This window comes from Zootermopsis nevadensis, unplaced genomic scaffold (assembly GCF_977971745.1).
Source record: "Zootermopsis nevadensis isolate Lab colony 2312 unplaced genomic scaffold, Znev_1.0 Znev_ptg000005l, whole genome shotgun sequence".
In the NCBI taxonomy this organism is placed as follows: Eukaryota; Metazoa; Arthropoda; class Insecta; order Blattodea; family Termopsidae; genus Zootermopsis; species Zootermopsis nevadensis.
The window spans coordinates 5,055,304-5,072,035 of NW_028259137.1; the positions used below are offsets into that span (position 1 = coordinate 5,055,304).

The following is a 16,732-nucleotide window of genomic DNA, read 5'->3' on the forward strand; positions in this document are numbered from 1 at the left end:
CACGTGTCTCGCCCTCTGACCGCAAAAATAATATCACACATCGTTCTCCGACTTCGATCTATTTAACCAATCGAGCAGCAATGTCAGAAAAACTCATTACTCAAAATAAAATGCAAATTAAGTAGATGAAAGGAGAGAAGGATCATATGGTATATATATTTACTACAGCATCAGTTCTGCCAAAATTTATGTTAATATAAGTTGAATTTCCCTCTCTTTTCAAAAATTTCTCTTGTAAATTACAGCGTAGTAATCCTACACTCATATAAAATGAATCTGTTGTCTTTACGTTCAAGGGAAATTGAATTTTTATACTCGAGTGTTAAAATATGCCAAGGTCTCCACGTTCCGAATATTGAATGCAAAGAAAATATTGACAAATCCATTCAGCCTATCTAAAAATGCGGAAAGCCTTAATTTTGCACTGTTGACGAAGGCAGAAAATAATTTAGCGGGACACGACACACAATGAAATAATTTTTGAACGCGTTAAAACAAACCTCAGAACCACATACGCGAATTCATGTAACATCTGAGAAAATAAAATGTTAATTTAGGTACACGTTAAAACGTGAGGCACTGCCTTAAGGGTTAGGAGAGAAATAATCGTGGTAATACAAAATTCAATAAATATTAGCGCTTCAATGAGACTATAGGAGACCCCAAAACAAACCTTGAATACGCTTTGTATGAGTCAGACTCTTGGATGTAAACAAAGTAACAAAGGAGGAAAACGTTCCTCAGAGCTACAAATGGCGTACCACAAACGTAACGAAAATATTAAAGAATCAGGAATAGCACAGGTTCGTACTTCGTGGCTCTAAATTCCTTGACGGACCGCGTCCGCCTCACGTGTTGCAGGTTGCTTAAGCTACCTAGACATTTGGTAGGAGTGGTCAGCTCGTCGCAAGGCGTCTACGTATACAGAATGTTCTAATAATCTGACCGGAGGTCACTGTTATGAGCCTACGATGACCTCGATTCACATTATTGTAACTGTTTTTGTACAATGACCTCATTTCTCACGGTTTCGTAACAGTGACCCCAACGATGACCTTACGCCCTTAGTTCCTATGGACAGACAGACACAGACAGGAGCTTATCGCTCTCGCTAGAGCGTAAAGAACATCTAATAACAGATTTGTTTAACTTTCAAAAATTTGGTACAGGGGTGTCCAAATACTATCTTAAGCACGAATTTTCTATACGTGAAAGGCGGGTTGCTTCTTGATCGCTTAACTTCTCAATAAGGCAGTTCGCCATTTTAGTAATATTACTTGATAGTTCAATGAAGAAGATATGAAATACGGCACTACAAAAAGAATAATTAAACATTTTCGTTATATTCGCATTAAGAGATTAAGTATTCGTTCTAAAGTATATTCAAGCGAGTAACTTAATTTTCGGAGCTTGCAATCGGTTACAAGATGGAAGTAACAATGTTCCTTAAGCCCATCCTGCACGTAAAAAAATGTTTTTAATTTACGCACACAGCAGGAATTTAAACTAAAATGGTTCGTATTCTGTTATTGTCAACACAAACGTACATTAAACTAACATAATCCCAAATTAAAATCGATACTATTTCAGTTACTATTCGCTCGCTATCAGACATTTCCGTAAATAAGGCCTTTGGAAAATTTGTAGTTTATGCTGTGTGCAAATTGGTTTAGGGCAGATTCGAAATTTCTCTTTGCGACCATCTGTTCTTATATTTACCCAGTGACTGCTTATTTTCCGCCGTTGACCGTAATGTTAAAGTTTATAGAACCTGGTAAGCCTACGTCTCTTTGTTTACTTCTTAAAAATCAAATTTGAAGCTTTAAACATTGCCCAAGTTTCGCCCCTGTATGAGAATTAACATTTACAGAAGTTCAAAAGTATCCTCTGATTTCTTTGCATGTTTTTATGGTTATGTTTATTTTCCCACGTTATCTCGTGGTACCGGTGGCATTTATTACTTACAGTACAGTCAGCTTCATAAGAAATGCCACATTCCAAAAAGAACGTGTTATGTAATCGCAGTTAAAATAATTATTTCTCACGTGATTATATCTCCTTCTCTTTAAACGTAGCTCCTAGGGGAGGAAAATTGGAGTTTAAAGACGTCTTCAGGAGGTTAGAATTTGCGTGCAATAAAAATGATAGATCTGTTTCCCAGTTATTATTTTAAGTGCTGTACTTTCTGCTGTCAGAAGACACGGGCGACAACTACATATTAATGATATATAAAGCACAAATTTCAGCCAATTAGAACTAGACAAAGGTCTGCCACATTACGCATGTAAGCAGCAGCTTGTAGGCTGACAGGCGTTTTCATAAAACGAAGCCTTCTAAACGAAAATATTGTGAATTTGCATATGGTAACACAATGAAATATTCGGTCTGTATCCCCTTTGATATATGATCATCATGATACATGAAGGAAAGAGACCATCTGATAGAACACGAAGTGGAGCTGATGATAATATTAAAATGGATTTTTTGATAAATGTTGTATGTGTATTCAGTTGATCAATGAACCGTGTAGTTAAATAAACATCGAAACATATTTTGACATCCTGAGAGACTTTTAGGACCTCAAGAAATCTTTACTTTTTTGGAATTAGTTTTGTGAAATTACGCAGTTCCAGATGTAACAAACTGAGCGTAAGAATTTGGATAACACTTTCGAAAGTGGACATTTTGTTGATATACAATTTTGTTATTATATTATCGTCGTATTTTATGACATGTAATGAATGAAATAAAACATTATGGCACCGTCCATGCCTGTCCATTGCCGAAACACGTTGACAAAACAATGAGACCTGAGATCTCATAATTACAATTTTAATTTTCGTGACAGTGTTTGTTCCACGGACTATAAAATCCTATTGTGTACTTACACCGCTTTCCTTCCTGATCCTGGCGTGTTAACAAAATGCGTTGAAGCGAAGCATTGTCATATCGCACGGGGATCGCAATTTTAAAAGTAGGTTTATTTTGGAATTTTGTCGGGAATGTGAACGCGTTGAAATCCTGACTCAACGCTGTTTCAAACTTCTGACTGGAAACCATTATTTTCCCTCTGATTCAAAAACCTGATATAGTTACTAAACACAAGCCATGTGCGGTCTTCTCGTCGCCCTGATGATGGCAGCGGCTAGAACCTCTGTAACGTCGGTATATTTCTACCAGACTACACGGCGAAACAATCCAAAATACATCCATCTTCAGTTACAGGACACTTTTTTTTTTAAATTTGTGCTTTAAAGTTAGAGAAACAAACGCTGATTTAACAATGCAAGGATGTGACATGACGTATCTTTGCATTGTTATGCTCTGAAAAATTGCGTGATCATAAACCTCGTTCATACCAGTTGCATCTCTTTATGCATTAATTTATTTATGATTCCTTACTGGAGAACAGCGATTGACACAGATCGCTTTATGCATTATGAATTTTCTAATCTGATGTTATAATGTGAACCAATCACACGTCTTAACGTGCGAAGCATGTAAGATGAAAAGAGAATAGATTAATATTTTAGGTCAAATTTTGAATTTGACAGTAAATATAAATTTTTTCCTAAGCATAAAATAAGTGAGAACTGAGGATAAGAAAAGAAGAAATGCGTTTATTAAGCAGAGTAGGAACATGAAAGTTGAACGGGTCGCTGTACGCTGCCATATTTATTCAGACAACGAAGAATTCGCCTTGAGGTTACCTCCAGTTACAATTAAATGCTAGACTCGCAACCAGAAATTAAGACAATAAAAATATCCTACTCTAGCCGCTGCTGCTGCTGCTATCTGGTGACCAAATAACATACTGCTGTCGCAACATGGGAGCTCAACTTATCTCTGTTGCTGAGATAAACTTTAGTGAAATTAATTACGTTTGTGATTATCCCTTTATTGCCCGGTGGGAACTATGTGTACCGTCTACTCTAAAACCTGTGACTGTGTATTTTTTATATGTGAGCTTCGTATGACTTTAACTGCAAAAAAAGAGATCATTTCCTTAAACAGCATCCGGAAACCGGCCTTTCTGTACGAACTAAATTCTTAAATATCGTTTAGACGAGCTTCGACTTCAAACGTTCAACATAACTGAGGTCGCGTAGAAGAGGCACCAAATTGGGCTATGCATATGCCCCCCCCTCCCACCCAGTTTATCGGGTGTCCCAAAAAGTATGATCTTTAAAACGCCTGACAATGATTACATAAACTGAGATGACTGAGATTGAAGTGCCACGACGTGAAAATAAATATATTAATACACGCGGAGTCCTGAAACTTCGGATGATGCACAGATTATGTTTGGAAAGCCTCGTCTGAATTGCCTGAGCTGTGCAACAGTCAAGAAAATTAAGTTGCTTTAATTAATAGTAATGGTTCCTTATCTCCACATATTTCATGATCCGAGATAGTTCAGTCAGAATTGTTACAGGCTATTGGCTCGATGACCAGGGTTCGACTCTTGTCAGGGGCAGGAATTCCTCTGTTTTCGAGTTGTAAATTGGCCGGTTGAATTCTATTTTATCTTCACGGTGCTGAATAGGCGTATATAGTAATTATCTATTAATTTCGAAAGGTTCTTATCACAGCAATTACTTTAAATATTTAACTCAAGCTGGGGACATTCATAATGCCGAGATGCCGTGGAGAATGTGCGTTCCGGACCGGACCACCCCTTTTCAGCCTTCTTAGTTTCTGGCGTCACCAGTCACTTCCCACTGTAAGTGACGTAATGCGCAATTTCGCACAAATGACTGGGTAATTTGAGAAGGAATATCTCCGGACAGATTCCTCGCATGGCAACGTTCAACGCACACAACACGTACTTACCCACATATGACATTTGCCTGCACACGCGCGTAATTATAAAAAGGGTACGCGATCCACAAGTTGTCGCACGTTTCATAAGAGACTAGACACATTTTGTCGCTCCTTCTGTTTTCAAAATGTTGTGTTGCTATGGTCCAGAGAACTGATTCATATCTCCATATTCTAAGATCTGCGCTCGCCAATTCTGTAAAATTATCAGGGGTGTGTGCCAACTGTTGCGAGGAAAATATGATCCCAAATTCTAAATAGAACAACGTAGGAAGAAATATCCACAAAGGAACGAGGGACAAAGGTAATGAAGGAATAAATCACGAGAGAATGCAGGGCACAAGGACCCCCCCCCCCCCCCCCCCCGTGTCTACGCTGTGGGAAGCTCATTACGGATTCCCGCTTCCAGGCGTTAAAAATAATGAGAACTGAGTTAATTCTCGGATAGGAAGTGGATCTCAGACCTCACGTGGTTTCATAATTTTCCAACCAATAATCACAATGACAAAGTCTTTACCCTTTGAAGCCGAGGCTCGCCTAAATAATATCTGACAATTCAGTCCGCGCCGCAAAGAAACTTCTCAAGCTTCGTTTCGACAGGATCAACTCGTTAATGTCGCCGTATATCCTCGATTTTGAGATGCAATCGACTGGAAGACGCAACCCTCATTTAGGGATATGTTTTCAGGAAGAGGAACGCTTAGACGCCTCCAAATAAAAGACGCACAACAATTTCTGAAAATTTAAAAGTAAAAAAAAAAACAGAAATTTTGTAAATTATTCCTGTTAATTCCATAAATACAAAACACAGAAATAATGACTTCTGAAATAGGTTGACCTTCAAAGGGCTAATGAATAAACAATAATTAATATTTTGAGGGAACTAACGACAAAGACAACAAAACATTCCCTCATTACATAAAGTACAAATATTTAAAATAATAACAAAATGTTCTTTTAATACTTAATCCAGCATTTATTGTTGTCACCTCTAACCTCTACCGCTAATGTGCAACAGGCTGTATGTACCTAGCCACAAAAGATGGCTGAATGAAACCGAAATCACAACGTTGTAATCAGTTCCCTTAATTTTATTTTAATATAAGGACGCTACAACATGTCCGAAGCTGCCTCTACACATTTACAATGGAACTAATTTTAGCAAACCGAAACACAATGCTGTACGTTTGTTCAAATTCATAAATTAATTAATTAGTCATGTAAAGTCAGCCTGAAATACAGAAAAAAGGGACTGAAATCTGCACTGTTCTTGTACAGGAACGTGGCAGACATTTGTTCTGAAAACAAAACAGGACAATCTATGGCGCATGAAACTGCAATATTGCAGAGTTAAATTGTGGTTTAAATCATGGGCGAGATGATATAAGAAAGGTTAATTGTTTCAGGAGAGTTTATTGGCATAATCAGTCACATCATCTTTGTTCCCACACCGAGGAAATAATATTACTGTTTGGACCGCAGTCATTTAAAAAAAATCGATTTCTTCCCTGCTGTTAATTGACTTTTTCCTTCTTCGCAGATTATCCTTACAGTAAATACCACTTATTATTCATACCTAAAGCTTGACAAAAATATATAGCCGAAAATTTCATAAAAATTACGAATTTTTATATAAATTAATTTTTTTTAGAAAATGTTGAATATTCCATTTAATTGCTTAGAGAATTTTAAAAATTTCAAACAACGTTTTAAGTATTTATAAATTTTAAAAATTTCAAACATTAAATATTATATAAATCTTGAGATTCAAATTTTTTTTGAATTATTGAAATTTCAATTTTTTTTACTTTTTTTTTAAATTTTTAAACCATTTGGAACTCTTTAAGATGTTTGATAATTTTTAAACTTTTCAAAACCGAAAAAAACCTGCAATCCTAATTCAGGTCAGGTTAGAAGAGGTTAGATGTCAACTCTCAGAGGAATGACATGTGACCTCCATTAGAATATAAAAAAAAACCTGTGACTGAATGATTAATTGGTAATTTTTATGTCAATCAAAACCGTATTATAAACTTTGCCACCTGAATAAATACTTGGCCTTCGGGATGGAAGTGGTCAGAGGTCAGAACAGGACTGGAACCAGTCAGGACGGAATCTGTGCATGTTCAGTGCCAGAACGATTTATTAACAGCCTGCACTAACACATAACACAACCGAAGTCTCTCCACTAACAGCCCCACACTAGAAATCCCCTCCCTAATCCACACTCCCCCCCCCCCAGGGCCCTTGTCGGAATAGCATGTCGTTACAACACGGATTTCTAAACACGATTGATTCGGGACTAATCAAATGTAATGGCTGGGACGATTCGGGAGTCTAACAGCTGACGGGGATAAACTGCAGTGCATCCGACAATAGTGAAGGAGGATGAAACGGAAAGCAAGGGAATGCTTCATAGTCCGGGTACTGGAGGTGGACAAAGTGAGCGTCCGATAACAATTCAAACAGTTTCTCGAATATTTGCGATTGGCATTAACAGAAAGTTGAATCTTCACTCTCGTAAACAAACAATCCGTTCCAATAAAATCTTCTCGGGCAATCAGCTGGTTACCGTAGTAAACCGACGTTTCGGGAACAAACTCCGTCCCCCATCTTCAGGGTTCTGGCGTGACTGGATCCGAGGAGTTTGTTCCAGAAACGTCGGTTTATTACGGTAACCAGCTGATTGCCCGAGAAGATTTTATTGTTTGTACTCGCCGCGAAAGTCTCAAATCCCAAAACAATCCGTTCGTCCCGAAACCTGCCGCCCCCTCTCGTAGACTAGGCTTATTCGCAAACCAATTCACTTGTTCCCTGTAATATCCTTAGACAACCAGTCGTCAGACAAGAGACACGTCGGAATAAATAAGAAAAATTACCTTGGGCCGATGGCCAAGACAAGCGTGTGTCTGAAATTCATGGAACAGACAACCCCACTCCTTCTCCCCCCATACACCAGATATCGATTGGAAATTAAAGACAATAGAAGATGGATACTGATACGCCAATTCTAGCACTTACTACTTTCATCGGCCATCACGCAGTCCGAGGTCGCCACCAATCACACACCGCGGCTGAGTGGAATCACCACCGAGGTTCAAACTGAAAATACACGAGACAATAACAAGTCTTAGATATCTTTTTCACACTGTTCAAAAATAATATCTGTGCATAACTTTTGAAATACATTTTAAATGCTCAAAGCCTTCAAATTTCAGTGCCCACATCGAAATAATTATGTGACACTTGGCAATGCTTACAGTTAAACCAACTCATTCCTTAATTTAGGAATTTGGAAAAAATACGTTTTAGGGCTAGAAACTAAGTCACTGTCTTTTGGTAATGGGGACTCAGCAAATATGAGAGTCAAAGTGATAGTTAAGGTAAGTGACCTTTAAGGTATCTTATTTTCTGGGTGTATGCGGACTGGGGGGGTCATCTCGAACAGAACAGACCCCAGTTTTTGTTCATCAGTAACGTGGAAAAAGCCTTTCAGTTCCATAAAAGACCAAGATATTAAAATTAAAATTAAAATATTTACGAGGTTTGTTCGTTGTGTTAACGGGTGAAGTAAAGAGACTGAGGTGTAGCCCTGTTTCTAACTGCTGTTTCTGTCCACAGCCGGAACCCGGGAGAGCGGGGGCCTGAGCCGATACCCCGTCTTGGTTTTCGTGCATGGCGAATCCTACGAGTGGAATTCCGGAAACCCGTACGACGGCAGTGTCTTGGCGAGCTACGGAGGAGTCGTTGTGGTCACCATCAACTACAGGCTGGGCGTTCTAGGTGAGTAGCGAGCCTCTGCGGTCTGCATCAAACTCAGATCCTTTGCAAGGAATCCGCTTACTCGAAGTGTCGGCCGCGTTTCATATTGTTTACCGCTAATTCCGTCGTTAAAACATCTAGACTTCTTAGTTTTCTCTTTTCCAGCATTCAAGAATAAGCATCTTTCAATTCGGAATTGTTCTGACATCGCTAATCTTTTAAGCATTTGGTAGGATTCATCTGAAATAGATGAGGCTTGTATCTGCACAGGATAATTCGACCTGTCCTGAACTCTACGGTCCTATAACCAGACTGTGAAAACACTAACACACGAGAGGAAATTTACGAGAAGCTTCTAAAAGAATTTACTACACTTTCTTTATGTGCAAAGGTGTTTGGGATACTTAAAATTTGTAGCGTTTTTCCTCCAAAATTTAAGCATCTTTAATTCTCCTGCCAAAATTTCAAAATTACGAACAGAAGCCAATACACTACAGTCACACACTAAGTGCCATTAACGTAATAAAAATGTAAATTTAAACAATTTCCACGCGATTACAAAAGGGCGTCGACCAGTGTACCTATTCCCAAGAAAGGTCACGTTCTTCAACATATGAACGCTGCATTCCATGTATACACCTTTTAACGTAATCTACAAATGACATCTAAAGGTTAATGACGTCATCATTGGCCATGATGTCATTACGCATGCGCTGAAGGTTACAGGCTACGTCTTTATTATCGTCTCATCTCCCTATTATGCACATTCGTTACGTTGGTATTACCATCTGTACGAAATTAAAATATAAGATTTTGTAATATCATCAACACAGCATAATGTCCATAACAAATGTTATTAAAATCCTTCAGCCACTCTCGAATTTTCCATAAATGCAGACGGATATCTTAGGAGATGACGTCATAAAGAACGCCGATGATTATGGTCGTCACTGTCCCATCTGGTATTACCAACTTCAGGAAATTAAAAATTACCGCTTCACAAATCGATTTTGAGTGTTTCAGTTCATGTTACAGCCATTGTACATTTCCGAATCTCTGTAGGACTGTGAGGACGGCAGGAACCTGAGTTCGATTCATGGGAAAGCACAGACATTAAAACATTGTCGTAGAATCTAACTTTCGCCGTGAGGAGTTTGTTGAGGGGCCTTAAGTCGCCTGAACGACCATGTTGATAGATCAGTACGTGCGTCCAATCGACACGGATTCTGGAGTGAAATTCAGAGCAAATGCGAGTGACCCAGCTCTGGGATAGTAGGAGAGACTTCCAATGGGGCGAGGAGTGCGAAGAGAAGGGATGAAGGGTGTTTCAACTTCCAGCTACTTGTAGCTTGCCTTCTATAATACTTCACGTCAATATTGGCAAAACGATTTGGAGACTCATTATCAATTGTAGTTGAATTTCCTGGTGACGGCGCGCATGGGCCGGTAGTTGATCGCGGAGCTGGTCACTAGACAGTACAGTCGGAGGAATGATGGGTTTTAGAAAGAGAAGCAACTACAGCCTACACATAAACACATACGCGCGCAATCTCGCGCATTTCCTGCGAGTAAATGCAGGAATCCACAGCAAATAGCAGGATCGGGACACCCCCCCCCCCCCCTCATTCGGACCCTAGGGATTCCATTCAACATCGCTGCTCAGTGGTGCATCCGGTCCAGTACGTCCTCACAGTAAGACAAGTTGTCTCTCGTTGCTCCGACCTCAATTCACTGTACAAACTTAAAAAAAGGAAAATTACGTGGGAGAACCAAAGAAGCCTAATTTCCTCAGGCATTTCAGGTTTCATTTGTCAGACAAAATCTCAAAGTTTTAGACCGTACCCGCACTTCCGACGTTTTTCCCCGAAAGTCCGATATCTCGTACATCCGTACGCATTGTCTGTTGTGAGATATCAGGTTCTCACGGTGGCGAAAAGTATGAAGATGGTCTCATCCCGTCAAGATACAGTGTTGACGGGGATCGAACCCCGGTTGTACAGCCCTTAGCCTCGTCACTACAATTACTGACGTCGTGGCCTATTTGAATGTTGTATCTCTGACTCGACTAGACAGGCAAACAACGGCCTCGCCAAAATGACTCGACCAAGATTCGAACTGGTTCCCTTGAAAATATATCTCCAGCGGCGATTCCACAAGAATCTGCTCAGAACACAGTGAGATTTTAGGTTAACTCAGGGTGTACATTAGTAGGATATTATTAAAATGGGTTCCAATTGGTCTGTGAGTTGAGTGTAACAATTTAGTGACTGTAAGCCACCTTGTCATGAACGTGTGTGTAGTTACGCGAAAAGTGTTGTTACCACATTCCCATAGTTACTCCGCAGGTATGAGAATACGGACTGCAAGATCAGTATTCCGATTAGATTAACCGGATTGGACGAGCCATAACTCGGTTAACCTCAGATTTAACCTGTTGTGAAGTTTTCATCTCCAAAGAGATCGGGTCTGTTGATAATATTATGCAAGTTAAACAGAAGACAGCTTACACCTTCGGGTCATACCAAAGAACTTCGGATAGAAGCACCACCTACTTCACATTTTAGAAGTAACCTGACCTCACTGTAACCTTGGATACGCGGCTTCTGTGGAACAAGAGTGGTCCAAAGAATGTCCACTGACTAACTCAAGTCGTTGCAATTTGCTTTCGGATTACAGCATCGGCCTTATTAAGCAAAAGTTAGTAAATGTACGCACAGTGCGACAATTCTTTGGCCTACGCTAAGATTTGACTCTTGTCAGATAAAATACTAGAAGAAAACTGTTCTTAGCTCGGAAAACATTGAAAAGGGACACAAATTGCGCATTAATATTTCCGTTTTTATTTCTTAACTGCTCCGATAAGTTTGCATCACGAAAATGCTTTTACGCAAGATGCTTGTTAAAATTGACACAGCATCATTTTACCTCGAGTTGTTCGTCCAATAATCACATTCATAACAATTCATTATATCTTTCCTAATCCCTCGAAATTTGACATTTGTTAATAGCCGGACTGCGTTAGCCTCGTATTTCTAAGCCTTTTAAAAATCACGTCTAAATCCCACAAAATGTCACTGACATTTACTTTTGTGGTGAATGTCGTACTTGACTGGTTGGGTGCTGACGTCATCAATGAGGATCTTAATCCGTCACGTTGGTATTAGCAGTTGCGGGAAATTAAAAATTTTCAAGTTTCGAGAAGCTTTCAGTGGCATAAATTCCATCCCAAATTTAATGAAAATTCGTTCAGTCTTTTCCGAGTTTATATATATATATATATATATATATATATATATATATATGTGTGTGTGTGTGTGTGTGTGTGTAGACGGACGGATGGAAGGACAGACAAAAAGATTTCAATGGTCATACTGCAGTGGTGCAGACACGTCCAAAAAGGTGTTTGTTAAAATTATCCTCTATTTTACATGTAAATTCATATTGAATGCGGTGGAACATAAAAACAAAACAAGTTGTGAATTGAAAATGACAGCCTCGCTACCCCCACCCCCCCCCCCATCCCCATCGTTTGTAGCTCGGAAGACATCCGGAATGTAATTTAGCTGCTGCCATGTTCGAATGTTCGATTTAACTTACAATTTTTTTTTCTTTTTAAATAAAAATCAGCGTGCGATAAGATCTACGCAGACATGGTAAAAGTTTCGCTTTCGTGCAGCTCTAAGAACGTGCGAACATCGTCCGGCAAAAATGGAACATCAAATGCTCCGGATTTCATAACTTCTTTTTCGAAACGTAAAGAATACTGAAGTGTAACATTTTCCTGGTGACTGGATTCTTCCTTATTCACTGGCGTGTGAATGGGACGAGAGATAAAAGTGACCTGATCAAACGCTGCTTGTAGCCCGAGAAAACCTAGTCAAATTCAGCAACAACGCAAATGTGCGTGTCTTTCTCGAGTAGTAATCTTTGGCAAAGCAACTCTGCTCTCTCCGTATAACTTACCCAGTCCGTCCAGCACAATGCGGTCTCAAAATTCTGCCGGGGGGAGGGGGGTTGAGTTAGCTGGAGTATAATAATTATTTTGCCACCCCAAAATATCGAGATTAACTAAACACTTTAAGACGGTGCACCCTCGTAGTTGATTTCATAATTTCTATACGTCTTACGGAGGATGCGATGACAATTTTATACAAAACTAATCATAAAACCTGAAGGGAATGGACTAATTCGGAGAAAATACCGAAGATATAATATTAAAAGTGATCTTATAAAAATATGGCGTGAGGATATGTTGCCTCACAATAAGGTCCTTTTGATTCCATAAAAGATGTTAAATTTCTTGATTAGATTAGAGACAATTAGCTTTTCAAGAATCAGTCTGATCCATGAAATTAGGCAAGTTAAATCTAAGCAACTATCATCTTCTCACGGAGTCTACCCCGTGTAGTTATGTAGAAAACTGAGATCTTAATATATGATGTCAGAAACAATGAAATATTTTTAATTCTGAGCGATATTTTATTATTATAAAAACTTCTAATTACAAGACTGTAATGCGTACATTCTTTAAAGTAATATGAATGTCGCTCATATTAATTTAAATTCTTAATCCTTCACAATAAACTTCTGTGATTACTGTAACTTACGTTGTTTCTAAGTCATTCTAAAATCGTCATTTTTCTTAAATATTTAATTATGCCTCTGCTGTCGAACGTAAAAAAATAAATTTTGTATTTTATAGCAGTAGCCAATAGTGTTATCGGCTATAAACCCGTATCACACACGTAATTTATATTAGACGTACGTATATAGAGCGATTCAAAGTTCTAGTACTGTGAAGAGGTTTTTAGGGGGACATCATTTGGAACAGGAAATGTAAATGACTTTTTCATCTGATCCTCCGCCTTTTCCGGGTTGTGGCGTTTTTTACTTCGACGTCGCTCTTGAACGGCTGTGACCGCTCGGACAGAAATTCCAGTAACGATTCTGACAAGTCCTCGGCAGACGAGCGGAAGAGTACTCGAAGGACGACTGGAAAATGCTACGAAGTTCAAGATCTGCTTCTTTTCATTGCAAACGAGGAAATAAATTGGCTTGTTATGTTGAATTTTCTATTTCCCATTTCGTATATAAATTGACAATCACAATAATAGTCTAACGTGCCTGACACGCTACTCAAAAAAGTTTGCTCTCATTATAGACTTAATTTTGATCTCTGCATAATACGCACTCTTCTGAAAACATAAGATGTTGGCAAAATAGCTTATGATGCTGATTATTATTCCTTGCGTTGACATTGTGTATAACAGAATTAGTTCGAAAATGTTCTTAATTATTTACAATAGAAAACAGAAGGCGTAGTAAATAGCATAATTACCCTGTGGTTATGACATCTTTCTTGTACAGTGGTCTCACTAAGAAAGTCCTGGGAAATTCCTGTCTGTAGTGACTGAAGACAAATGTGGGCTGATGAGAGACCAATTAGAGCTGAACAAGCTTTCGAAATTTTATATTTCCAGTAGACAAAGCTGACTGTGACAGTGGGCCATGTCAAAACAGTGATGACGTATTAATTTGACGCCCACAATTTGTTTGCGATCCTGGTAAGAGCTGGCTTATGGAACTCCCTTCCACTTAGTTAGCACGGCTGTAACTTTAATTGCCAGTTTAGTCCAGTCTTACTCTGTGCCATACGATGGAGTTTGCCAAGATAGATCCAAAGGTATATTTTACCTTGATCATTCCATCGAAACCCTAGGGGTTCCATCGGCCTACAAAGAAGCCTGTTGACTTCCAGGCACCCAGAATGGCTCCAAATTCCGCTCCGTAAAAATCATCAAGGCATACAGCAGGTACTGGAAACCTTCGCCTTTTGTAAGTAAATGAATCCGTGTTCTTGTAGATAAATATCACACCTCCAGGAAGTGTTCAACATTGAGCGCAAAAAGGAGCTACCTTCATGCACTACTCTCTCGTAAGTGAAGGAATCTGTAGGTTTTTCTTGAACCTTAATAAGGCCTCGTGCTTTGTGGTACAGAGTCTGAATGTGTCGTATGAAATTGGGGCCAACACCATTCCTATTGATGACGTGACGGGTGTTAGGGTGCTCAACACTGTCACAGTCTGAAGCCTGATCAAGAAACATGAATGTCCTTTTGGTTTACAGAATCTATGAGACGCAAGTTCGAACGCAATAACTTTTATCAGTGCTAATGGGAGACTGCAGATATTCTGCTGGACAAAACGCGCTTTATAAGCTTGTAATCTGTATTTAATAATGTTATAGGTCGCCAGTTTGCCACACAAACAGCTGGCGTCTTTGTGACTTGCCCACCGCCATGGTACATGAGGTTACAGAGAATTTAATGAGTATGTTCTTACTATGAATCTGTAAATGTGTATGAAACACCAATTAGCGTACAAAGAATTTCCAGATTACGAATCTCGAAATGTGATGACAGCCATGTTTCGGTCACTTCAGACTTAACTTAGAAATTAAAAAGTGTGCAGAAGACGGCAAAAGATTTTGTCACAACTTGGAACAATCGCTAGACGATTAATCGAGTACTTAAGTCGACAGAGTTTTAAAAAAAACTTGGCGTATACGAATAAAGTGAAGTACACTTCATTTTATAACGATGATTCTTGTTAATTAAGACACAACGAATCGTATGAAACGTTATAAGCTTTCAGTTTTCCGGAATACGATTACTTTGTGGACGATTAAATTCAATTATTTATTTTTTATAATATTAATACTTCATGATATTCAATTACACGTATCGAATAATCAGTCTTATGATAAGGTTTCGGGAAATACATACTGATAAGGATCGCAAGCATTTGTCGAATTTCCCTGCAAACACTTTGCTACTCATACATTGAATTCAAATTTAAAGTTTTTGTTTTAACTGGCAAAGGTTTTAAAAGAGCAGCTTCCCTAGTCGAAGACGCATGAGTTGATTCTTATGCCCTTGTTGACGGCACAGATTGGAGTCCAGGGATGGCTGGGCAATATGGCTGCACGGAGCGAACCTTGTCGTCGTGAGGAAACTTGGCTCGAGCTGGAAGAGGCTGTGCCAATTATGGATCGAAGTTGGGGAGGAAAAACAAAATTAAGAAAAAACACAAAGCTCTCTACAAGAAAACTAGAGAATACAAACAAGAAATAATGAAGATCAGAATGGGAAAAGTTTACACATAAAAAGTCGCAGCTGGTCGGAACTTAAAGACATTATAAGGCTATTTTTTGCAGTTCTACACTTCATTCACGATGAATATCGGGAGCTTATGCGCACGCGCCAGGAGCATGACGCAATCCTGGTTTCTTATTGGCTACGAACTGCTCGAATTATCCACAGGACAGCGTCAATAAATAAACGTTGATCAGAGCTAAATTTCTAGACGACAGATCGTAATCTGCATTCAGAATTCCGTGAAGACGCATTTATCCAAGCGAAGAAGTTTTTAATATCGTAAATTTATATAAGAATTCAGTGACGTACAACCCCGACGTTAAGATATCACTGACAGAGAATACATCCTAAGTGAGGAGTCTTAGCAAGTAGCTAGGACAGTTTGTTTGTAGCTCAACAGAGACCCACAGCCAGAGAGGAGCCGGGGACAATGATATTTCTTCGTTTTCTGGTAGAGAAAGGTTCCCAACCTTCCATCTGGGCGTCGGTGGAATCGAGACGTCCACCGTCCTCCCACATGTCCAGAAACAAAGGAGCTCCACGGAGCACAGCTCTCGTCCAGAAACTAGGTACAGTGAGTTCAAACATCTTCAACCACAAAATGACAGTCTATATTTCAAAGAACAAATAAATCAACAAAAGAAAGATGGCCGACTTCCTCGAAAGTAATTTTTGGTAGCACTGAAATATTTTTAACAGAGAGAGACACAGTCCAAACACTTCAGTGTGGAACAGAATATTTACGCGAAACGCTGTGACGTCATACAACGTTTTCGTTGTTCGCCACCGTGGCGCTGCGTTATGGCTTAAGTTTTGTACCAAATAGATTACTTTGTACATTAATCCGCAAATGGTTGCTTAGTAACGATACGGCGTTGGCATAGATCGATTTATGCGTTGGATAAGGTGTAGTAGTAGCGGAGGCCTCTCGTGAACACGAGATGCAAACGGATTATCATCCTCAAATTGCAATCTTTTAAAACAAATTTATA

At 39.1% G+C, this 16,732-nt stretch overlaps 1 protein-coding gene across 1 annotated transcript in view; it reads left to right on the top strand.

Moving 5' to 3' along the window:
- Positions 1 to 7,229: 7,229 nt before the first annotated feature.
- The window catches only part of Nlg3 (Neuroligin 3), a 76,151-nt gene continuing 66,648 nt past the window's right edge, over positions 7,230 to 16,732 (top strand). Inside the window, exons 1-2 of the mRNA XM_022083442.2 lie at positions 7,230 to 7,263; positions 8,443 to 8,604. Of these exons, the coding sequence (XP_021939134.2) occupies positions 7,230 to 7,263; positions 8,443 to 8,604 (196 nt within the window). The remainder of the gene's footprint in view (positions 7,264 to 8,442; positions 8,605 to 16,732) is intronic.